This window comes from Panthera pardus, unplaced genomic scaffold (assembly GCF_024362965.1).
Source record: "Panthera pardus isolate Hobbes unplaced genomic scaffold, ASM2436296v1 HiC_scaffold_20, whole genome shotgun sequence".
NCBI classification, from domain to species: domain Eukaryota; kingdom Metazoa; phylum Chordata; class Mammalia; order Carnivora; family Felidae; genus Panthera; species Panthera pardus.
The window spans coordinates 87024806-87049325 of record NW_026526766.1 but is presented as its reverse complement, the minus strand read 5'-3'; the positions used below and the strand labels follow the sequence as shown (position 1 = coordinate 87049325).

General features: G+C 54.6%; 1 protein-coding gene across 1 annotated transcript in view; it reads right to left on the bottom strand.

Annotated features, from left to right (window-relative positions):
• Positions 1-24489, bottom strand: part of PTPA (protein phosphatase 2 phosphatase activator) — a 30808-nt gene extending 6319 nt beyond the window's left edge. The window contains exons 1-8 of the mRNA XM_019420837.2: positions 24188-24489; positions 18585-18682; positions 15035-15121; positions 10263-10388; positions 8376-8493; positions 6391-6490; positions 5373-5497; positions 4246-4346 (exon numbers count right to left, since the gene is read on the bottom strand). Of these exons, the coding sequence (XP_019276382.1) occupies positions 4246-4346; positions 5373-5497; positions 6391-6490; positions 8376-8493; positions 10263-10388; positions 15035-15121; positions 18585-18682; positions 24188-24218 (786 nt within the window). The 5' untranslated portion in view covers positions 24219-24489. The remainder of the gene's footprint in view (positions 1-4245; positions 4347-5372; positions 5498-6390; positions 6491-8375; positions 8494-10262; positions 10389-15034; positions 15122-18584; positions 18683-24187) is intronic.
• Between the last annotated feature and the right edge of the window lie 31 nt (positions 24490-24520).

Here is a 24520-nt window from a genome sequence, read left to right as displayed (position 1 = left end):
GCACTCAGGCTGCACCTGCCACTGGCGGAGCTGGAAGAGCCGGGGGAGGGGTCCGTGTAGGGGAAGGCTAAGGTGGGAAAGACCAAACCCAGGCACCCAACTGCCTTCTGAACGGCAGGCAAAAGGCAGGCAGGAAAAGAGGGGGAAAAGAGAGGGGACACGTGAGCCCTGAGCCAGGGGCACCTGCAGCAGACGCGGGAGGAAGGTCTGTTTGGACGGTCTGCCTGACCTGGCTGGGGAGCAGGGAAGGGATGGCAACGACAGCGGCAAGGGACAGGCAGGGGCGAGGCCAGCTCCATTCCCGTCCCTCCTCTCGCCCAGAGTTCTGACCCTCCAGGAAGGAAAGCGATTCTGCAGCAAGCCCAGTGAAGTTCCCATGACATCAGAAACCACAGCACTGAGACAGGGAGGCTTGTGTGCCTGCGTGGACCCCTCCGCACAAGGTCAGTGCGTTTGTTAACAGGCGCTTCACGAGGCTGCCTGGGGGAAAGGGGTTCAGCGCCCTGAGCCCCAGGCTTCAGAAGAAAGAGTCTGAAAATCAAAGAGGCTGAGCTGGCAAGGAAGCAGAGACTTGGACCCTGAGGGGGTGGAAGGCTCCAGAAGAGGCTGTGCATGGAGGTGGGGCTGGGGGAGAGCTGTTCCAGGGAGAAAGGATGGACCCAAAGCTCCCTCTCCATATTGGGCCTAAGAATAAGGGCCCAGGAGCACACGACACCCCCACCGTTTGGCTGTGGGCTCGCGAGTGACCTGCTCCTACACGCACGCCCCTCACTTCTCCAGCGAGGGCCTCACACCAAAATGCAAGATTTAAGTCCAAAGCGCTGCCATTTACTGCTGTCACCTCCCTTCCCTGCCCGAAGTTCCCCAAAAGCCTGTCTCAACTCCCAGGTTAGGTAGCGAGGACCTCAGGCTCCTTCCTCCAGTAGGGAGGCCACAGCCCAAGGTGCTGAGACAGAGACGTAAACCCACCCTGGTGCTCCCAGGGCTTTTCCAGGATCAGGGTCTACACCCACTTTCTTTCTCTTCCTCTCTCTTTCTAACACTCCCTCCCCCAGGGTGGCTCCCTCCTCCGGTGCCCCTAGCCTATGGGGCCTGGCCTTCGAGGAGCTTTGTTCCAACCATCCTACTCAAGCAGGCTCCGCCCCCAACAACCCGCCCTTCCCTTCACCCCGCCCCTTCCCCCAAGGCTCTCTGCCCCTTGGGGACCAGCAGCAGGCTCCAGTCTTCTGCACACTTCCAGGCCCTGAGAACCTCAGGGACCACTGGAGATGTGTAACCAGTTTCAGTCTGGACAAGGCCCTGTGAACAAACCACCCCAGGGGCACCCTGCCGGCTTCGTCCCCCAGCACAGCTCCATAAGCCTGCTCAGCCAGGGCCCCGAGGCCAGGGACAGCAGACAACTCTGGGAAACCAGAGGCTCTGCTTCGTGGGCTAGCCTCAACCACTAGGGGCACAGGAAGGGACCCCAAAAGGCCTCTCTGGCCTGCTCTGACCCCATGGAAAGGCCAGAGATGCTGTTTCTTTAGAGGGGCTGCCCCACATCCCACGCCCCCCACCCCCACCCCCGGGCCTGCGGTGCCCCAAGGCCACCCTAAGTCCTTCAGGAGGGGACTTTGCAACTCTGGGAAAGGAAAAGAGACGAGGGGAAAAAAGGAATCGGGAGCAAGAAGACAAAAAAAAAAAATTAGCTCATTCTAGCCACAAAGGGAGAAGAGAAAGAGCGAGAACGAGCAAGCAAGCTGCAGTCCCGCAGTGACCCCAGGGGAATCGTGTGAGTCAGAGCAGCCATATTGAGCAGGAAATTACTCACAGACGCTGCGTTCCTGCCTCTCCACTCCCAAGAGAATCGGCCTTTTGTAAATGGTTCCTCTGTCAGTAACTGAGGGGGGATGGGGAGAGGCTCTGCACAGCGCCTTCCTGTCAGCTCCTTCCCTTCCAGCTGAAATCTGATCCCTCCCTTCCCAAAACTCCAAATTTAGAAGCCAGATTGAAACTGAAATTCTTTTCCTGCCTGCCCTGGGCTCTTAAAGGCGCCAGGGCTGCATTTCCTGAGACAGCAGAAGCCCTGCAAGGTGGGGTCCCTCATCCGGGATGCCCAGGGCGACCAGGGCAGGTCCTGGGAGATGAGGAGGAGACGCCCGGTTCCATTTCCCACTTCTTGTTGTTTTGGTCTTTTCTCCCAGTTGCACCAGCCATCCTGATCCCTAGGTCTCCAGAGGCAACACCGTCTTTTCCAGACCGAAGCACACAGAACTCTGCACAGGCCTCCAGGTCCCTGTGTCCCAGCGACGGGCCTTAGGCCTCCCTGGGTCAGGGTGGGCCAGGCCAGGCCACTCATTCACGGACCAGCAACCAGGACATACTGGTGTGAGGTGGAAGGGGAGTGGGGGTGGGTGGGAGGTGGGGGGTGGGCATAGCCCAGACCAGAGCTCCGGGGAACTGGCCCGGCGCAGCCGCATCAGCAACCACACCAGCCAGGTCTCCGCTTGGCCAGGGGGACGGAAGGGAGCCCTCAGCCCTGCCAGCAGTCAGTGTTTACCACCATGCCCCAGCACCTAGACCCAAAGTGAAAACCAGGCCTTGCGGAGAGGGTGCAGAACAAGCAAAAACTCTAGGGTCTGCCTCTCAGCCAAGGAAGTTACGAAAACCTCCTCAAAGTTCAATGTGCCGTTAGTGCCACCTAGTGGCCGCTGTAGGATTTTCTCCAGCAGAGGAACCGCATCCCAAACTTCGGGCAAGCTTTTGGGGTTTTATACCAGAGTAACCAACCAAACAAATAAAAATACAAAAGTTGAACCTGGAATCAATTCCCATATTCCCCGAGGCCCGGTCCGACCTTCCTTGTGAGTCACTGACAGGGACCCCGGGGTTTGGCCAGCCACCAGAGGGAGCCAGAACAGCTCAGCCTTTTACCCCCAAGTGAGCAAAGCAGGGCTCAGCCTAGAACGCGCACCCCTTCTCTCTACCATGCTCCTCCTGCTCCTCCTGGGGTCTCCCAGGGCTCCCCAGACCCTCACATCCCACTCTGGAAAGGGCAGCACGTGACTGGCTCGTGAGGCAATGAGCCAGGCTGCCCCGAGTCCTTCCGACCTTGGGCCTGCCACACTGCTGAAGGCAGCAGATCTGAGACTGGAGCGGTGGCCGCCCAGCCGTCAGTTCCAGCTCCATTTGCTGACTTGGAAAAACGTGTCATTCCCCTCTGGCCTCTGCAGTTTGGCAGAGGCCTGAGCCGAACGCTGACCATGAGGAGCCTGGGGCTACGGCTGCTTAACCAGGCTTCTCCTCCGTTCAGGGGGCTCAGGGGGCTCAGAACAGGAGCCGAGAGAGCAGCCTCAGTGGGGAGGAGACCACAGTCGTGCCAGGGGCATCACTGGGGCCAGACGTGCATGTGGGTGTTGGAAAAGAGGACAGTGGCAAGACCCTCTCCGGACAGCAGAACCAGGGCGCCCTTTGAAAGTCTCCGGGGTGAGGGGGACAGGGATGCAGCAGGGAGGATTGAAGGCCCTGACAATTCCTGAGAGAAAGGCCCTAAGAGCAGTGAGTCCCCAAATTCCATGCGAAGTCACCTGGCAGGTGTATTTGAATACGGGTTCCTGGTTCTTGTCTCCCAAGATTCTTGACTCAGAAAGCTGGGGTCGGACCCAGGAACGTGCGTTTTAACAAGTTCCCCGGGCGATCTGGAGGAAATGGGAGACCTTGCCTCAGCGGGCAACAGCGCCCAGTTAAACACCCCCCTGCCAGGCGGGCTAGGGGTCCAGGCCGTCTCGGTTCACCTCCGGCACTACATCTGGTCCATGTCCTCAGGTACCGACACAGATGTGTCCCCAGAAATCTAGCCTGCTGTCCACATGAGTCTCTCCAACTCCTGCAACGGCTTCACCCCACACACATCCCGTGCACGTGGCTGGACAGGCCTCGTGGGCCCCCCCCACCCCTTCAGACCTGCCGCACGGGTCACCAAGTGCAGCTAGTGACTGCGTCTCAGTCCCACAGCTCAAAAGTTCCATGGGGTTCAGGGGTAACCCCAGACCACTGATTTGGGGGAGATCCTGGACAGTCAAAAGCAGGCTTACAACCTTGCAGAGGCCTAGTGTGGCTTCCTTTCCAACAACCCACCTTCTGGGGCCAACCCTGCTGTCTCCAGGCGAGGGCCCTGGCTCCTCTGTCTCACTCCAAAGCCACCAGCCTCAGGTTCCTCTCGGCCTGGACGTTGCCACGGGCTTCTCCCTCACCCCCTCCCCTCACCTCAGTAATAAACAGGATACACTCCAGGAACATGTAGTCCTTGTGGTTCTCGTTCACGGCCTTCTCGTCCACGAAGTGCCTGGGCTCCAAATACGGGTGGTCTGGGAATGGCAAAGAGCCCCGGGGTTCAGAAGCAGGCACTCCCACCACGGAGCACCTCAGCCCAGGGCACTCCACACCCACCCCGGGGCCACAGTCCTGCCCGCATGCCAACCCTTGACCTCGTGGGAGCAATGAAGGACCTGTGTGTGTATTCTAGTGAACGAGCTTTGGCTCTGCCTTTTTCTAGCTACGTGACCTTGAACCACTGACTACAGCCCTCCGAGGCTCCGTTTCCTCATCCGTGCAGTGGGGACATGAACGGCACCTCCCTCTCACTACCTGATCGGGGATCACTCGCCATGGTGCCCGCACAGGTTAAGGGTTAGTCAAAGGTGGCTGGTCTCGTGCTGGCAAAGACCCTTCCCAGCGTCGTTGAGAAGGTTCTGGGAGGTAATCTACCCAACATGCTTAGAGCAGTGCCTGGCACAGAGCAAAATATTCACCAAGGGTCATTTATTAATACTATTCTGCAGGCAGTTAATCCTACGTCAAAGCGGAAGTTACCACCGGACCCTCACCCGCTGCAGATCCCAATGCGCCGCCCGAGCCTGGAAAGCAGTTTCAGAGTGGGGGGAACCGCTACAGCGCGCCCACCGGAAGCGGCTCACTGCCCAGCACTTGGTGGCCGCTCCCTGACGGGCCCCCTGGCACACAGCTCGATAATAACAGTGGATGACGCCAGTCACCGAGTCAAAAGAGCCCCTCGTTTTCAACATAAAACCCCGCAGCTGCTGCCAGGAGCTGGGGCGCGTTTCACACCAGCCCATTACGCGCCAGGCGAGCGCCCTTGCTCCAGCCCGTGTCACTTTCCATTATCTCGGCACACTCTGCCTCCGCCTTCCCGAGCCTGCCTCACCGGCGCTCGCGGCAGAAGGTCGACAGCAAACAGCCTCCGTCAATAGCCGGTCTAATGCCTGCTTTACAAGCTGTCACCGTCTGCCCTGAGCGGAAGTAAGGAGGGGAGGAGGGGGGGGACAGAGAACGCACCCTGGGGGGCGGAGGGGTAGGCGCCCCCTCTCCAGTACCTATCAACTGTGAGCTGCCCCAGATGAAAGGCAGGAACTGAAAGTCGTCCAGGCCCCACACTCCCTGGCTGCCGGCTGGCTCCATCCTGTACGTTTTCTGGAGTTTCCGCATAACCTCGAGGTACCTGCGCAAGAGGGAGGTGAAAAAAGAGGCGGCACAAAGTAAAAAGCCGGCCTCAAGCCTTCTGCCACTGGGAGCTAGCTCATGGAGGCCAGAAATAGCCACGTGAGAGTGTAACTGGTCTCTATTTCAATTAAAATCCACACGCATAAGTTATGCATCAGCTGGTACTCTCAAAATAATGTGGCTTTATTTTCTTCTCCCACGTTCAGCCTTCTTTTGGCCCAGGGAAGGGGGTTTTAGCACCATCGACTCCTGACAACGTGACACCCTGGGCAGGAGCCTCAGGCTCTCCAACTCTGGCCTGCCTGTAGGAAAGTGGCTGGGAGACAAAGCAGATCATCTCCTGGGGCCTTTCGGCTCCCACCCTCCCTGTTCTCAGGGGCCGTGTCAGTTCTGGCATCTGGGGAGCTCTGGCATCAGCATCGCCAGAGGGGGGCCCAGAACAGGCACTGTCAGAGCGCTCCGGTGACCATACCACACCTGTGCTGCCGGGTAGGGGGTTTCGGGGGTGGGGCTGGGGGGGGGGGTCAGAGTCCCACTGCCTGGGTTCAGCTGGCTGTGTGGCCTCAGTGATCAGAAGACAGCTGATTTCTCTGGGCCTCTGTTTCTTCGTCTATAAAACAGAAACGAAGGCTGCTGGGGAGACCAAGGGAGGGAGCTGCATGGCAAAGCCACGGAAGCATTAGCAGTCGGTACGTGACATTTCCTTCCCTTGTTCTTCCTTGAAACTGAACCTGTCAGTCCTTCTGTCTTGGGTGCCCCGTCCACAGCCAGGGCTTGATGAGGACGGGCCGAAAGAAGAAACAGGCGCTCAGGAGAGCCCTCCAGCACCCTGTCCTCAGAGTGACAGTGACAAGGAGGAAAGAGACCCCCACTGCCCCTCCTCTCACTCACCGATTGAACACCTTGAAGACAATAGCTATTTGGTCGTCTACCCGGAGCACCCCAATCTTGCAGAGGCAGCAGAGGAAAGCAGCAAAGGCTGCTTCATGTCCTGGGGGAGAAAAACCAGCTGAGGTCGACAGGCTTCCAGAGAAACGAGTGGGACTGTTCTTGATCTCACCAGAGTCCGAATCACTGATACCTGCCCCCTGCGGAGGGAGGTCAACATGGAGATAATGGGGCCACCTCCCTTTCTAGAAAGACCCAGGCCCTCTTGAGAGCTACCACTAATGTAATTCTATTCCTAATGGGCCGAGGCTGAGGACTTCTTAAACAGACACTTGCATTTTATTTTGTTTAACTCACTCATCAATTCTGTGCTCTCTACTGAGCACCTACTACGACGGCAGCCACTGTCCATATCAGGCACTAGGGAGACTTAAGTCCATGCCCTTGACAGTTTATGATCTATCAGGATGACAAACATTAAATAGATAATCACTTCTATAATTCTAGCTCTGAAGGAGGATGGAGTGATAATTGGAGGATATCACAGGGGAACCCTGACATAAGGGTCCGAGAAGGTTTCCCCAAGGAAGTAAAAGTGAATCTGAAAGATGAATAAGAGTTGGCAAGGCACTGGGTGTGAGGGAAGCAAGAAGAGCAATCTAACCGAGAAGAAACAGCATGTGCAAAGGTCCTGAGGCAAAAAAAAAAAAAAAAAAAAAAAAAAAAAAAAAAAGGTATGTTCGAAGAACGCTAAGGCAGCCAGTGTGGCTAAAGCAGAGAGGGCAAGGGAGGAAGTATAACAAGATGAGGCTGGCGATCGGATAGGCTTTCCCTGCCACAGTAAAAAGCTCACACTTTATCCTAACGGCAATGGGAGCCACTGAAGGCTTCCAAGCAGGGAACGCGTGGTCACATCACAGGGTCAAAAGGCACCCCCTTCCTTTCCCGGTCATGTCAAATAGGAGTGGGCAGTACTACAGAAACCACTGACTGGATTCCGGACTGAATGCCATGGTTCATAGTGTTACCAAAAAGTATATATTTGGAGGGAGGCAGGGAGAGAATATTTCGGCGACCTCCTGTCCCATCTCTGTAGAATGAAGGTGACTTCAGGGCCTGGGAAGCTTGTGAGCGGTTTCTCTCGCCTGCAGGCTTTCCCATCTCCACCCGCCAGAGTCCCAGCAACCCTACTCAGGGGCTCTTGCACCCCTGAGAACGGAAGAAACCTCCCCACTTCTGACCTGGCCAGTCTCCCCTCGGGGTTCTTCCCTGTTGTTCTGAGTCAGAGCCCTACCCGCGGAAGTCCCCCAACACTTGATAAACCTGCTCCCCGGCAACAGGGGAGCAGAAGACAAAACCTCCCCGTGACCCAGGTCCAAGGGGGCCCTCTGCCGGCCTGCCTCTACGGCCTGTGCTCCTCCTGAAGAACCCGAGCTGCAGGCCAGGGGAAGGCCCAGAAGAGCAGCCGCTCTTGGACTTGCTGCTTCGGGTCAGGTCAGAAAGCTGGGCCTACCAAAGCGGAGTCCTCCTCAGTCACCCCCACCCAGACAACGCTTCCCTCCTGAGGGGCCTGCCTCTCCCAGAGAACTCAACGCAGACGCGGGGCCGGGGAGAGGGCGTGCCGCCATGCTGCCAAGGGCTACTGAGCTCCTTCATTTTGCAAGGGCCTGGGGAGGGGTTGCCTTGAGATATAGTAAGCACTCAATAAATTATTTTGCGATGGCGATGAGCTCACAGAGTTCGGCTTTACAAAGAAGACAACCGAGGCCGCACACAGACACCATGCACGTGGCAGCAGCGCCCCCTGGTGGACCATGACAGAGCCGCGGAGGGAGCCCCGGGCCTCCCTGCACCGCAACCCGGGGCGCTGCACCCAGCTGGCCCTGAAAGGTGGCCTGCTCAGAGGGCCCCGAAAAGAGCCAGGGCACGAAGGAAGCAGCCCAAGAAGAGGCCGCAGTGAAGCCAAGGAAACACGGAGTGGCGGGTACCTGTGCCATAGTCGATGCGCGTGGAGTTCCCCACGGACTCCTTTAGGTAAACGGCCACCTCGGGCACGGCAGCTGCCAGATGGGTGGGGACCACCGTGGCCACCAAGTTTTCTGCTTCCTGATAACACAAGAGACACAAAGTGGTGGCAGCAGATGAGGCAGCATCCCGGTGGGCAGGCACCCAGGGGCAGCATTTGGCCGGGGCCCGGCTGGCCACGCCAGGCCGGCCTGGCTCCCTGCTCCGACTGGCTGCAGAAAGAGGAGGACGGAGACATTTCCTCTGATACCTCTCACGCTACAGAGAGACGACCTGGGGCGGCTTTTAGCCTGCTGAGCCTTCCTCCGGGGGACAAGGGTCTGGGACAAGATAGGAGGGAATGGAAAAGAAGCCATCCAACCCCCCCCCCCCAATCTGGTAAGTCACTGACGTCCCCAGGGCAGCGAGGATGTCTGCCACACGTCCACCAAAACACGCGTGCGAGAATGGTCACAGCAGCAGCATTTACAGTAGCCCAAATGTGGGAACAGCCCTCAACTGCAGCGTCCATCAGCAACAGATTGTGGGCCGGTTACGTGATGGGGCACCACACCGCCGCGGAAAAGAGCCACTGCTCCGCACAACACGGGTGCATCTCAGAGACGTGACACTGAGCAAAAGAAGTCACGTCTGTCGGCAGTTCAAAAACAGGTAAGACTGGTCTATGGGACAGAAATCAGAGGAGTTTGGCGGGTATCAACTCAAGGAGGCATAAGGACCCTGCTAGAAGGCTGGAATGTTTTATCGCTTGATACAGGTGGGGGGTGCAAGAGTAGAAACATGGGTTAAGCTCTGTCGAGGTTGCAGACAGCCTCTCCTCTGCTGTCCTGCCCGCCGCCCCCTGGCGGTGTAGTCAATAAACGTCTATCTCCTTTAAAACAGAAAGAAAGGAAGGAAGGAAGATCCATCAAGCTGTACAGCTATGATGTGTTAAACTTCCTTTAAGCCAGTAACTGCACACAATCTTAAAAAAAAAAAAAGACCATGTGCCCTCTTAGAGTCCAGAGGCAGCCCCAAGCTGCTCTTAGGCAGGGACGGTATTTTGTTGGGTCCTTGGGACTCCCCTCTGCTCCAGGCAAAAACACTGAGCCAGACAAATCAGGACCCAAGTTTCTCTAAGTTCAGTCTATGGACACCCGAAAATCTCCTGGGGACCTGGGGAAAATCGGGCTTCCTAGTCTCTACCCTAAAGACTGTTTTTCCAAGGGCAGGGCCCAGGATCCTGCATTTTATTTTTTTGCTTGCTTTGAACAGGTATCACCGTTACATGATTCAAAAACAAACGCATTATAAAAGGGATGCACTGAGAAGTTTCTGTCCCCCTCCCCAGTCTCCCCTGCCCTCAGAGAAACCACAGCTTTATTAGCCTCTTGTGCATCCTTCCAGTGAATTTCTTTATGCAAACTGAGCAACACAAACATGTCTTTTTATTTGTCTCTTTCCTGCCAAAAAGTAGCTCACCGCGTGTCAGAGCCCAGACTCCTCTTCAACGGAACAACAAATCCCAGAGCACCTTCCCCTGAGCTCCCGAGTCAGCCTCCTCGTCTTTCTCAGAGCTGCGTAGTACTCCAGGGTGGATCTACTAGCTTATTCAACTGATGCCCTGCACACGGACACCTGGGACATTGGAATCTATCGCTGACGCAAACGCGGACCTGATTAACAGCACTGTGCTGAGAAGTGGGCCTCCACGGCAGTGATTCCCAGAAGACGGCCGGGGCACAGGGTAAATGCGTTCGTATTTTTGGCAAATGGAATTGCTGTTTAACAAACTCCCCGGTGATTTTGAGATGCCCGAAGTCTCCCACACCCCTAGCCCAGCCCCCAAGCATGTCCCGGGGCAGCCTCACCTCGTCGAGTTTGGCATACCAGGTCCTGTAGGCCTTGTTCCCAAATCGAGAGGGCTGGTCCACCGGAGGGGTCTCATCGATCCACCTGTCCAGCGTGTTGAGAAGGGCGACCAGCTTCTCAATGGCCTGTAGTGGACAAAATAGAGGGGGCCAAGCCACGATCGCTAGTGGCCTCCAGCTAGAGCCACAGAGCGAAGTCCCAACTGCCAGGGGACAATGACCCCTAGGCATGGCATTAAGTGGCATTCTCCTGGCTGTCCCCCTTTCTTCTTGACCACACTGAATATGAAGGAGGGGCCGGGGGCGCACAGTGAGCTTAACAGAAAGGGACCAGCATGTGGCTGAAGGGACAGGAGTGGCTTCACCACCTGGTCTCCTAGAGCCAGCCTATCAAGAAGAAGTTGCTGGATAAGCAAGAACCCCAGTCCCGATCTGCTTCAGTACCTTGTACTGGGGTCTCCTGTTGGGTACACGACACCAACTCGTCACAGAAAACAGGCACGTCAAAGCAAGAGGACAAATCCCACTACCCGGGAATAAATGCTATTCACATTTCAACGTAGTCTCCAATTTTGTCTTTTTATAGCGTTTTCTACTGTTTCTCGTGGATTTAAAGGCCGACAGACCTGGATTCAAATCCGCCTGGAAACGCCATCAGGGGCTGCGAGACACCGAGAAAGTGGCTTGAATTCTCAGAGCCTGTGTTTGGGTTTTTTGTTTGTTTGTTTGTTTGTTTGTTTGTTTGTTTGTTTGTTTAAGTGAAACGCTGCTGCCGTGCAATATGGGATTAGTCTCCGGTGCAGAACACAGCAATCTGACAACTCTGTAGACATCAGAGCTGTTTCTTGACCTCGGAAACGGGTGTGATGATAAACACCTCCTAAGGTTGGGACGGGACCACACCGCAATCCAGAGGCTGCCAGTGCAGTGCCGGGCGGGGGCCGTGGCATACGTTTATACACACACGGGCTCCAAAACACAGGTTACACACACACACACACACACACACACACACACACACACACAGATCTGCCAGTCTTCATAAAAAAGAAAAATAAAACACAGGTCACGGGACACGCACTGCCTTGTAGCCTTGTCAAGTGCCTCATGAGCCTCGTTCCACCTCAACACGTAAACTCAATCTTACAATAGCCTTTAATACGCGAATAGCATTTCACTGCGCCAACGTGCCATAATTTTTTACCAAATCCCTCACTGCTAAATGCTTGGGTTATTTCCAAATATACGCTCACTCCCATCAACAATCTGCTAACTCCCACTCCGTGGACCTGCCGGGTCATAGGTACAAACCCCTGTGAGGCTTTGTAGGGCCGAGTCTGTGCGATGCTTTGTGGGGCTGCGGTGTCTGGGAGCCCATCGCCCTACACCTTTCCCACAGAAGGCAGGAACCGAGGCGTGGAATCGGTGCCGCAGGCCAGGGCAGCGTTAGCACACACAATGTTACTCAATGAGGAAACCAGGTGAGGCTATCCGAGACAGAGGTCTGGGAGGGCTAGCGAGAAAAGGGCTCCTTCTTGCCTGTGGCTTGCAAAATCAAGAAATGAGTAAGTAAATAGGCCACGACAAAAGGCTAGCAGAGGGCACAAGGGCAGAGCGTGTGCGGAGGTGGACAGCCCTGGGAAAGCGGACCTTGCCAAGAAGCAGGTCTTGCCTGCGTCCACTGGGCACACACAGGAACCCCCGATACTACGAGCTACCAGGGTGGGACCCACATGAGAAGCTGTGAGGAGGAAGGCGAGGCACGGTCAGGTCCACTGCTGCGTTGCAAGGCCCTGCAGAGGAACAGTCTGAGAGCTGGGGGGGGGGGGGTGGGGGGGGGTGGGGTGGGGGGAGTGGATTTGAGCCAACAGAATACAGGTCAGCCAGCGCCCCCACCCCGCACCCTCCCCGCCCACAGTTCCAGGGGCACAAAAGACACTGCGGTCCACGACAATGGCGTCCCCTGGCGTTGTGCAACATGACCTTGGCCTGACTGCTGCCGTCCCTCACCTCCCTTTCTCTATGCTTGGCGGTGCAGGAGAGTAAAAGTTACCTGCAAGAGGAGAAGTTCCCTGTAGACCTGGCCGAGGCAGAGAGCCAGGGTGACTAAAGCTGCCCAGCTGAAATGTGACAGAAAGCACTGCCAAAGCCAGCTTTGCGAAGAACCAGGTCACCAGGAACCCATAAGGCCAGAGCAAGCCTGACCCCACGCAGCAACTGGGACTTGGGAGTGACGGCTCAGTAATCCTGGCCCCAGGGAAGCACCAGCCTGGCCAACTCCCTGGTGATCTCCGTGGTGGGCAAGGCACTGAAGGGGATAAAGAAGGTGCTGGGAGGCTGCAGAAGCCAGGCCCCAGCTGCTGGCTCGGCTGGGGCGATGAATAATTAAAAGGCTCCTAGCTCTTCCCGGAGAGGGCTTTCAGAACACAGGGGCTGCCTCTATTGTCTGACTGAGGCAGAGGGGCTGAAGGGGGGGGGGGTGCTGTGGGCCGGAGCCCCCAGGAAGGACAAACAACCATTTGAGCTACCCTCCGTTTCCTTAAACCAATGCCTCCTCTTGGATTTCACGGACCAGTACAATTTTCTCCCAAACGTTACCTGCCAGGGTTTTTTTTTCCTTCTTCTTCTTCTTTGCTTCCAACTTAAAAATCCAACCAAACAGCAGCAAAACCAAGCCTCTTATCTACTCACATTTTACAAAAATCAAACACCTGAACCCCCAAAGATTAGGACAGATAGAATCTCAAACTTAACAAAAGCCTTCTAAATGCTGGTCTAGACAGCCTCACTACACCGCCCTTGCTTGTTCCCTCTGCTGCTGCTGGTCTGGAGGCCCCGACACCCAAGGCCGTGCTGCCCTCTCCCCAGCTGCCATCCCGGCAGCGGCAGCAGGAAGCAGGAATGGGAGGAAGTAGGAGCTCCGAGCAGCCCGTGGCCCTCGGCCCCCCGTCTGTGGGCTGAGACCACATGCCGTCTGTGGGCTGAGACCACATGCCGTGAGCCGCTCCTTCCAATGCCCTAACAGCTGAGGACAGGAGCCGGGAGGCCCCTGGAGGCCAAACTAGTCACCTCTGCCCAGCACATGAGAGGCAGCCCGCGACCCCGGCACTGAGATGAACCCCACCCAGCTCAGGAAGAGCCTCCAAATGAAGCAATAACATCACTCCTAGAACTCAGACCCGAGAAACAGCTAGTGATAAGACCTCACGATGACAATGTCACCCGCTGTGTGCAATACGCACCGAGCACTATACCAACAACCCTACGAGGAAGAGCTCAGCGAATCTCCCCCAGGGGCCATGAGTAGGTCTGCTGGCTCCTTCGCCTACAGATGAAGAGCGAGAGCGTGAGAGGGACAAAGCCACTCAGCTCGGAAGGGAGAGGTTATCAAAACCCAGTCGGCCTGCCTCCAGAACCCGAGCACTTAAGCATGCTGCGATCCCACCAAAAGAACAGCTCCCGAGCCAGGACAACACCTGGCTGGCGTGGAGTCTACCATCAAAGTGTCAGGGGCAATTATGGGACCCGAGGGGGATTTGGCAGCTCAGGATCTGCCAGGGTAATTAGAACATCCCCCTGTAATTAGACTTCCTCCGCCATACTTCCCGCCCACTGAGCCCAGCCCAGCTTCCCTCACCATAGGCTCAAGGATGAGCCCACTCTCTCCCAACCCACGAAATCACTAGTGGGCCAGCTCCCAGGAGAAGGCTGTCTATTCCCAGCACAGGCTAACGAGGTCTCCAGTCACAGAAGGAGACCTCAGCCACCCAGCAGCCAGTTACGGCCCAGGAAGGGGCAGCTCTCACGGGGCAGGGTGTGAGGGCCAGCGGGGCAATGCCAGCCTCGGGACAGGTGGAGAGACCCGGTCGTGACAGAGCCAGGCCTGGCCCAACAGGGTGGGATACTGAGAGGCCACTTGCACCCTGGTGTCTGAGATAAGAGTCTCAAGGTGACTATGGGCCAACTGGGATAGGAACTGAAGAGGCCACTGGAGGCCTGGGGCCCGCCCATGGGAGACGGCATCCGGCAAGAGCTAACAGCCTGCAGGCCCCACACCTCCCCGCAGCTCTCGGCCTCTCTTCACGAACACCCTGTCTCCGAAACAGCAGCCAGAGAGCACCCACCCTGCCGTGTGCACCCTCAACTCAACATCCCCACTTCCGGAAGGGCTCCTCAGGGAAGAGCGCCCACAGATCTATACGCAGAGATGTTCAGAGCAGAGACATTCAGAGCAGAGACATTTAGGGACACAACTGAGAAGTCCACAGTTAGGGGCTGTTTAAGCAAATGAGGGCCGGCTCGATGAGGCAGCCGTTTCCACGGTGGCAGAGGGACAGGGGGAGCTCAGAGGGCAGGTCTGGGTGACATTCCCCGAACTGTGCCCAGGGCTGCCCCGGGAAGTTGGGTAGGAGACGGAACATAGGCGGAGGTCAGCTCGCTGTTAATACGCTTCTGTTAGTGACCCTTTCGCTAACAGAAGCGAGCACGCTTCCTTCATTCGCGATCTTTTTTTAATTTAAAAAGTTACGTAAAAACACCAATTAGCAAAAATGCAGGCTATCAAGCGGCATGATTAGCTTGATCCCATTTTTATAAACATACGTCAATTCACAGATTGAACAAAACAGAGCAGAAAAGATCGGCCATACAGACACCAAAATGCCAACCCACACGTGTGCTTGGACGATCTCATTTTCTGCCCTGGCCCGCTGCGGGCAGCGAGCACACGACTCCATGGGCTGTTTCGGGAGAGGCTCCCTGCTTCTGCCTACCTCGGAGACTTTGTACTCGAAGGTCAGCTTCTTCCCCTTCACACCTTCGTTGAGGGTCAGGATGAACCCGATGTAGTCAGCGTACGCCTACCAAACAAAGCGGGGAGTGGGGACGGGGAGAGGGGTGTCAGACCCACGGCCCCCTACGACCCGGGCCAGCCCCAGCCCCACCCGGCTACCGAAGCACCCCGAGCTGGCCCCGGCCCCCAGCCGGCCGGCAGCAGAGGTTGAAGGCTAATGCCAAACTCGCCACCACTACCCTCCATCCTGCACGGCTGGCAAGCCAGTGACCGCAGTGACGCCTGGACCCCGGGCCAGACTTTACTGTGCGCTCACCACTGCTGGCAGCAGTTCCTTCACACAACTCCATAGGGCGGACCCGCTCACTCTCCCCATTTCATAGATGAGGAAACCAAGGCTTCAGGAGAGGAGACACGCCCAAGGTCTCCTAAGACCGAGATCTCATTAGACGTGGAGCCAGGACCCAGCAAGGCCTACTCCAGGGCTGTGTGGCCAAGTGCTCAACGATTATACCCTATCACCAGGAGCGCAGGAATACCGGCAAGACCTGGTGGTCTTCCAGAAGTTTCCCCCACCAGACAGATCAGGCTGTCAGCCTGCAGTGCAGACCCCCTGCTCCCAGGAGAAGAAACTGTTTTCTGCCCACGGCCAGGTCTCCCGGCACACCCATCCCCAGCTTCCAACTGGGCGCTCCCTTCCCCGTTGCTGCCAGCACAGGGGTTAAGAAAGCACCGAGGGGCGCCTGGGTGGCTCAGTCGGCTGAGCGGCTGACTTCGGCTCGGGTCATGATCTCACGGTTCATGGGTTCGAGCCCCGCGTCGAGCTCTGTGCTGACAGCTCGGAGCCTGGAGCCTGCCTCGGATTCTGCATCTCCCTCTTTCTCTGCCCCTCCCCCACTTGCGCTCGGTCTCTCTCAAAAATAAACATAGAAAAGAAAAGAAAAGAAAAGAAAAGAAAAGAAAAGAAAAGAAAAGAAAAGAAAAGAAAAGAAAAGAAAAGAAAGCACTGAGGTTCAGGCCCCTGAAGAGGGAATTCTGAGAGCAGGTGACTTCGGTTTGGTCCTGTTTCCTCTTCTTCTCTTTTGCCTCCCATCTCCTTCCTTCCTCCTTCTCCAAGCCTTAAGGATGCCAGCAGCAGCCACAGCAAGCCCCGAGAACTGACCACTCAGTGTCTAGAAGGGAGCATTCCTGCACCAGGCCTTTCCTACAGCCCGTGGAACAGCAACAAGCGGAAACGAGGGGTCGCAGAGCAGGTCTGAGCCCTCGTCACGCCGGCAGCTAGCGTTCACGGTCATTCCTACAAACTACACCGGGACAGAGACAGGAAGCAGCAAGGGGCAGTGTGGCCCTCCGTGGCCCCTGCTCCCGCATGGGTCTGGGTCTCTTGACCAAAGCTCCGCTCATTCTTATAAACATGACATGCAAGGTCTCCACCAACACCACCACCCTCATCACTGTAACAGTTGTTAAACGCTGCCTGCCGCTCAGCGAGGCTCACGGATGCCTAGCGCTGAGCCAGGTACTTTTTGGCCTTTGTGTCATTATGGCCTCCAAACAAGCCTATTTTATGGTAGAGGAAACAGGCTTGGCCAGGTTATGCAAGTTGCCTAAGTACAAGAAAAGGAATGGCGGCCCTGGGGTTCAACCTCTGACCTCCCTGGCCTCAAGCTCATGCTCTTGGCTGCTGTGCTCTGCGGCCTAGTGAAACTGTGTGGGCCACGGCACAGAGCCATTCATCTACCCACAAGAGGCCCGTACACTTGACCGACAGGCGAAAGGCTTCTATCCAGTATCGTTCAACATACACTCCAGAAGAAAAAGTAACCAACACTTCTCGAAAAATGTTGGTGCCTACAACGGGGTCAACGACTTTACCTACAAAGGACCAAAGAGTAACGATCTTAGGCTCTGCGGGCCCCAAAGTCTGGCTCACAAATTCTCGATTCTGCCCAACTCTGCCACTGTACTGGGAAAGCAGCCATGGAAAATACTTAAACAAATGAGACTCACTGTATTTCAAATTTTATTTACAAAACCAGGCCAAGGTCCAGATTAGATGAGCAGGCAGTAATTTGCTGATCTGTGGCCTAAAGCACTGTGGCTCCCAACCCCTGGGTCTCTGGAGGCAGAGGACCCGAGTGTGAATCCTGAACCTCATCCCAACCACTTACCAACTCTGCCACCTTCCTACATTTCTTTATCTCCTGGCCTCAGTTTTCTCACCTTCAAAATGGGAGATGACCACTGAGCCCACTTCCCAGAGTTCTTGTGAAGATTAAATGAGCTAAAAATAATAATAATAATAATACTTGGCCCACCATGAATACCCAATCCTCCTTGGAAAAAACATCGAGGGGGAAGGCAAGGAACTAAAGTCACATTTGGGGGTAGACTCGTGGTTTTCAACCCAGGCGATGGGGCTCCCAGGCAACTTCTGACAATGTCTGCAGACATTCTGGGTTGTAATAACCAGGGGCAAGGGTGCTCCTGGCATCTAGCAGGGGGAGAGGCCAAGGAAGTTACTAAACACGCTGCAAGGCACAGGACAGCCTGCTACAACAAAGAATTATCCGCCCCAAGATGTCAATAGTGCAGAGGTTTAGAAATCCCGAGGTAGAACAATCGAGATGACAAAAGGACTCAAACTGTGCCCTTTGAGCAGACGAAGGGACTACGGTGTTGATCCTGGCAAAGACTTGGTGGGGGAACACAATACAGAAAAGACATGTTAACCATCTCCAAATATTTAGAAGGCGAGCTTGTGAAAGAGAAGCCAGAAGGCTTGCACAGCTCCAAGAAGGACCAAGCACGGCAACGCTGGGTGGGGGTGCAGGCTCAGCATAAGCCCAGCAGACTCCCCAGGGGAATCTGTCCTTCTGTAGAAGTGACCCTCCCCACCCCCGCTGCGCAGACCAGGTGTAGGCACCTGGCTGGAGCTGGGACCAAGGCTTTCCCCGTGGATCTGAAACCGACTTTCTTTTCTTAATCCCAATCTTTCCACAGCCTGTGCCAGAAGCCTGGGAGGCAGAAGCTGTTATTTTCTGCCCACCATTGGACTGAGCAGCACAGAGGGCTGGTCTGTACTCCTCCTTGTTCTAGGTCCCAGCTCCTTGGTATTTTTAGGCTCAGCCGCCTCCCGGGCCTAAGCTTCCACACGGTAACCTCAGCTCTCTTTGATACGCTGGCTCCCTGACTGGCTGTAACCTACAACCAAGAATCAAAGTGACCCGTGTCATCACCTAGGACACTCATGTTCGGCGAAGACAACACTCAAGGGATGATGGTTTATGAGAACCAGGAGCAGAACTCTCCAGCGTTACCCTGGCCCCAGACCCCAGAGACCTTCCCACTAAAGCGTTCTCTGAGTGCTCCCCCTGAGAGAGAGGGACAGCCGGCTCCCCTGTCATCTCTCTCCCTAGCTTCTAACAGCTCCGGTTCCAAGAGCAAGAAAGGTCAGGAGCTCACCGTCTTTGAAAAAGCCCAAGTTTGTCATCCCAGCTCTGACCCTACAGGGCAGATGTCACTGGTACCTGAGAACGCTTCCACTTGCCCATGTCTGGCACCGTGTGGATCTCCTTTTTTGGAATGATGAAGTTCTGAGTGGCTGGAGGGCTATCCTCCGAAGAATCTTGACAGAGAAAGTGAAAAAGCAAACAGATAAATAGAATCTTAGCCCCAACCCAACTTTCTCCCTCTCCCTCTCTCCCTCCCTTTCTGTCTCCCTCTCCCTCTCCCCTCCCCCCCCCCCCCCCAACACACACTTTTAAACCAAGGCTCCAATATCCAGTCCCTTCAGTAAACCAGACATACACTCCCGGGACAGAGTAATGGCTTGTTAAGCCTTTCCTTACTCGGCAAGGAGCCCCCACAGTACCGGCCGTCCCCTCTACAAGTGGTAAGTTCAGTGGCTCCACCATGCCCGCACCCCTCACCTCCAGCTCCCTAACCAGAGAATGGTTAGAAAAATAAAACCAAGTCGGCCTTTTAGACATAAACAGGCAATTCAAAGACGAGAAGAAGATACAAATGGCTGATAGACATTTGAAAAAACGCTGCCAACCTCTGAATAAGCAAAGAAATGTAAATTGGATGAGATGGCTTTTCCAAATCAGGTTGGCATATTGAAAACATCCAGCAGCGACCGTGAAGGGGAAACAGGAACTTTCCTGCGCTGCTGGTGGGAGTCTTGGTAGAATCTGCTGAGGAAGCAACTCAGCACGGGCTTCTGAAGTAGAAACCACATAGGGGCGCCTGAGTGGCTCCAACTTTGGCTCAGGTCATGATCTCAGGGTTTGCAGGTTCGAGCCCCAAGTCGGGCTCTGTGCTAAGAGCTTGGAGCCTGGATCCTGCTTCGGTTTCTGTGTCTCCCTCCCTCTCTACCCCTCTCCCACTCATGCTCTTTCTCTCAGAATAAACATTAAAAAAAAAAAAAAAACTTAAATAAATTAAAAAAAACACACATATACCCATTGAATCAACAGTTCTTTTTTCTTTTTTAATTTTTTTTTAAAAGTTCATTTATTTACTTTGAGAGAGAGAGAGGGGTGGGGGAGGGGCAGAGAGAGAGAGAGAGAGAGAGAGAGAGAGAATTCCAAGCAGGCTCTGCACTGCCAGTGAGAACCTGATGCGGGGCTCAAACTCACAAACCATGAGCTCATGACCTGAATAGAAATCAAGACTGACTGAGCCACCCAGGCGCCCCTGAGCCAACAGTTTTACTTGTAGGCATCGACCCTTCAAGTGCTCACAGAAATGCACAAGGAGGTATATAAAGGTGTTTACTGCATGGAGGGGCGCCTGGGTGGCTCAGTCGGTTGAGCGTCTGACTTCGGCTCAGGTCATGATCTCACAGTTTGTGGGTTCGGGCCCCGCGTCGGGCTCTGTGCTGACAGCTCGGAGCCTGGAGCCTGCTTTGGATTCTTTGTCTCTCCCTCTCACTTCCCCTCCCCTGCTCATGCTCTGTCTCTCCACAATAAATAAACATTAAAAAAAGATTTAAAAAAAAAACTAGCACACAGTACTTTGGAATCAGACAGAAAAAAAAAAAAAAACTATTTTAAACAGAGTTTCTATACTGGCAGGAGTTGAGGAAAGGAAAACACGGGGCAGTTCCATGCACTGACCTAGAGGCAAACTTAGCACCAAAGCTGACTGCTTGGATGACTGGCCTCTCTAGCCACAAGTCTCTTCACCACACTGCAGGATCCCCTTCACTTTGTGATGCTGTGAAAAATAAGCCCTAAATCTCTATAATTCCAAAATCCAAAAAGCTCCAAATACCCAAAGTTTTAAAAAAGTTCGGCACAAATTCATCTGGTACAAAACTTAAGCCTAAACCAACATGAGGACATTGGCAGGCTTTGCAGAGATCTCTCTTAGGGAATTTACAGTTTGCTGCGAAAGTATTTTTGTTTGATTATGGGGCATTGCTTTCCGAAATCGGAGAAACTCTGAATTCCAAAATACAAGTGGAGCCAAGGGACCTGGATAGAGGGGCCATGCCTGAATGTACTGTTGAAGATCTGTGGTATTAGTTAATGCCTTCTTTTGAAAACACAAACTATCTTGGGGCACTTGGGTGGCTCAGTCGGTTGAGCATCCGACTTTGGCTCAGGTCATGATTTCATGAGTTCCAAACACCCCGCATCGAGCTCTGTGCTGACAGCTCAGAGCCTGGAACCTGCTTCAGATTCTGTGTCTCCCTCTCTCTGCCCCTCCCCGACTTGTGCTGGCTGTCTGTCTGTCTGTCTCTCTCTCCCTCTCAAAAATAAATTAACATTAAAAAAATTGTTTTAAATAAATAAATAAAATAAAAAACACAAACTCTCCAGAAAGAGTCATTCACAACATATGATAAATGTGTCCTAAAACCAAGTTGACACTGGCTGCATGTATAAAGGGGACAGGGCTCTAAGAAGGTTCTGGAACATGTGATATTTGGGAGAATGGAGCATGCCTGGAGAGGCCCTGAGGAAAGGGAAAGCACTAGGATACCTGGAGACCTAAGGAGGAGGATAGAGAATCTGAGATGAGAACAAGACCAACCTCTACCTAATTCAAACTTCAAATCAGAACCCAAAAAACAGATCAGATACTCTCTTCCTCCTCCCACCTGGTCTGCAAGCCCAACTGAGACCTCTACTATTGATAAATTACTACTTTAAGATGCTAAATGATAAGCTTTATAGGTCAAGCTGGTAACCTAACCTCGTTGTTTTTATGAGAAACTGTGTTCCACACTCCAAATAATCAACTTGCAAATGATCTTGAGGAACAGAGAGCCCTTTTGTAAATTTGAGAGAGAACTGCTCCTTTCAAGGGGACAGCCCTTCTTGAAGTGATTTCACAGGTGGGAAACTCTCCAGGCAAGGCCAGGCAGGTACCAGGCGAATGGCTACCATGCAGGAAGCACTGCAACAAGGACTAAAGACATATACACACGTGTTGTTACCGGAACACACGATCCCAAATCAAAGAAACAAGCCTTCAAACTGAGAATCATGTTAACAGTCTCTCCAGCTTCAGATCTAATCTCTGACAAAGGTGCCATGGGACATGTGGATACCCTACGAGCTCACTGTATAAGGTGGAACTATCTAGAGTTTTAGAGATGTTCCCAAAACCCCCCAAAAGAGGATAATGTATTATCATCTATCATTAGAGAACCAGCCTACGTGTTCAACCTGTACCATCTTTTATTTATTTATTTACTTATTTACTTATTTATTTTAATGTTTATTCATTTTTTAAATTTTTTTGTTTATTATTTTTGAGACAGAGAGCAAGCAGGGAAGGGGCAGAGAGAGAGGGAGACACAGAATCGGGAGCAGGCTCCAGGCTCTGAGCAGTCAGGACAGAGCCCGACACGGGGCTTGAGCTCACAGACCAGGAGATCATGACCTGAGCCAAAGTCGGCCACCCAACCGACTGAGCCACCTAGGCGCCCCTGTTTATTCATTTTTGAGAGAGAGAGAGTGAGAGAGAGAGAGAGATACCATGCCCTCGCACGGGGGAGGGGCAGAGAGAGAAGAAGAAAGAGTATCTGAAGCAGGCTCTGGGCTCCATGCTGTCAGGGCAAAGCCAGATGTCGGCTCGAACCCACAAACCACAAGACCGTGACCTGAGCCGAAGTCTGATGCTCAACCGACTGAGCCACCCAGGCGCTCCTGTACCACCTTTTAAAAGGCCAACAGTTGGGGCGCCTGGGTGGCTCAGTCGGTTAAGCAGCCAACTTTGGCTCAGGTCACTATCTCATGTTCCGTGAGTTCGAGCCCCGCATTGGGCTCTGGGCTGATGGCTCAGAGCCTGGAGCCTGCTTCGGATTCTGTGTCTCCCTCTCTCTCTGACCCTCCCCCATTCATGCTCTGTCTCTCTCTGTCTCAAAATAAATAAACGTTAAAAAAAAAAATTAAAAATAAATAAATAAATAAAAGGCCAACAGTTGGGGCGCCTGGGTGGCTCAGTTGGTTAAGCGGCCGACTTCAGCTCAGGTCACGATCTCACGGTCTGTGAGTTCGAGCCCCGCGTCAGGCTCTGTGCTGACAGCTCAGAGCCTGAAGCCTGTTTCAGATTCTGTGTCTCCCTCTCTCTGACCCTCCCCTGTTCATGCTCTGTCTCTCCCTGTCTCAAAAATAAATAAAAAACGTTAAAAAAAAAAAAAAGGTTAAAAGGCCAACAGCAATCAACATTTCCGGACTACCCACCACGTGCCATGTTTTGCCCACATCATCAATGGAACACACACTACAACTCGGTGCAGAAGATATAACAGCCCCAGTTTCTCAAAAAAAAAAAAAAGAGAGAATGTGATTTGCCAGGCAGAGCCAGCTCTGTACAACTCTTAAAAACCCAAGGTTTTCACCACTACACTGTCTAAGTCAAGTAGTTCTTTCCACTTGCTCCAAAATGTCCTGTTTCAAACTTCAAAGAGAACCACCTCCAGGGACCTGGCTCTTTCCAGCCATATAGATACCTTCCCTTTATCTCCTTCAGTGCCTGGGCCGTCCCTCCAGCCACCCAACTTTGGAGATGCACTCATCTCCCTAGAATTCCGGTTGGCTTACAGCTCTCACAGTCGTTACCAGAACTTCTAAAGGCACGGGCACGGAAGTTTTCTACTGAACGAAGTAAATGGTTTCAAATGCCCTAACAGAGCACAGCCAGCTCTTTGTTAATCTGTTGGGGGCAGAGGGGAGGATGAGTTTCTCCTTCCTGAGTGAGACCTTCCCAGAGAGCCCCACGTGCAAGACAGAAGGAATACCCACTGCTTTAAACACATTAGCTGTTGGCCAACCTATTCGCCCTGTCAGAATTTTTACTTCTCTATGGTCAGTCCTTCTTGGCTCGAGAGAGGGCGGCAGGTAACCGCCAACAGACTTCCCCTTCTCCAGGAAAACAGGTCTCTAGAAGATCCCTTCCTTCCCTACCACTGGCATCCGTTATTTGAGATGAACTAAAGCGAGGCCACGGCGCAAGTAAAAGATACAGATGGCGAGGCCAGGCTCATCTTGCACAACCAGCTTTTTTTAATCAGTGGTTTACACAACCAAGGGCAGGTCTCTCAATAAATTGCCAGCCAATGGAAGAAAAGTCCACAGCCCGATTTCCAAGAGGGACAGAGGGGTAGGAGGATGAGGGGCGGGAAGGGTGCGGAGGAGTCTGGAAAGCCGGGGCGGGCGGGCGCAGGCCCACTGAGCACCACCCGTCGCCCGCTGGGCAGGGGCTAATAAAGAAGGCAGCCACCAGAATCACTTTCGCCCCCATCCCAGGCAGTTCCCCACCAGCTCAAGGGCTGACTTCACGCGCAGCCCAGATACGGAAAAGGCCTCCCCTTCTGGCCGCGGCGCTGCCCTCCCGGCCCTCTGGCAGCCGGGGCCCCCCAAGTCCCGGTGTCGCGCCCCACCCACCACCCCTTCGCAGTCCCGGGTTCTTGGCCACCCCGCAGGTCCCAACATTTCCCTCTTGGGGCGCCTCCACCGGCTCCTCCTCGGGGCCCAGCCGCTTCCGCCGCTCGAGTTCCCCCACCTCCCGACCCCTTCTCCCGCCGAGCCCCCCACACCACACCCTTTCCCCGCCCCCGCGCCGGGCGCCGCCCCCGCACCCCCACACCCAGGCCGGGCCCGGCCGGTCCTACCTGGCGGCGGCTGCCGCTCGCCCTCAGCCATCTTCCTCCCGCCAGGAGCCGGCCCGGATACCCGCAGTCCCCTCTCCCCTTTCACGCCTGCACTCCCTTCCTTTCCCCGGCTCCACCAGGCGCTCAGAGCTTTCTGAAGAGAACTGAGCACCGGCCGGCTATAACCGAAAACCGAGAATTAAAGTCACCCCGGTGAAGACGACCGCCATGCTGGTGCGGGGCACTCAGGGAGCATGCCCAGCAACGGCCGGCTCGCGGCTACGGCGCTCACGGGGAGGCGGAGGCCATGTTGGTGCGGGGCAACTGGGAGCATGCGCGGCAGCGGCCCGCTCG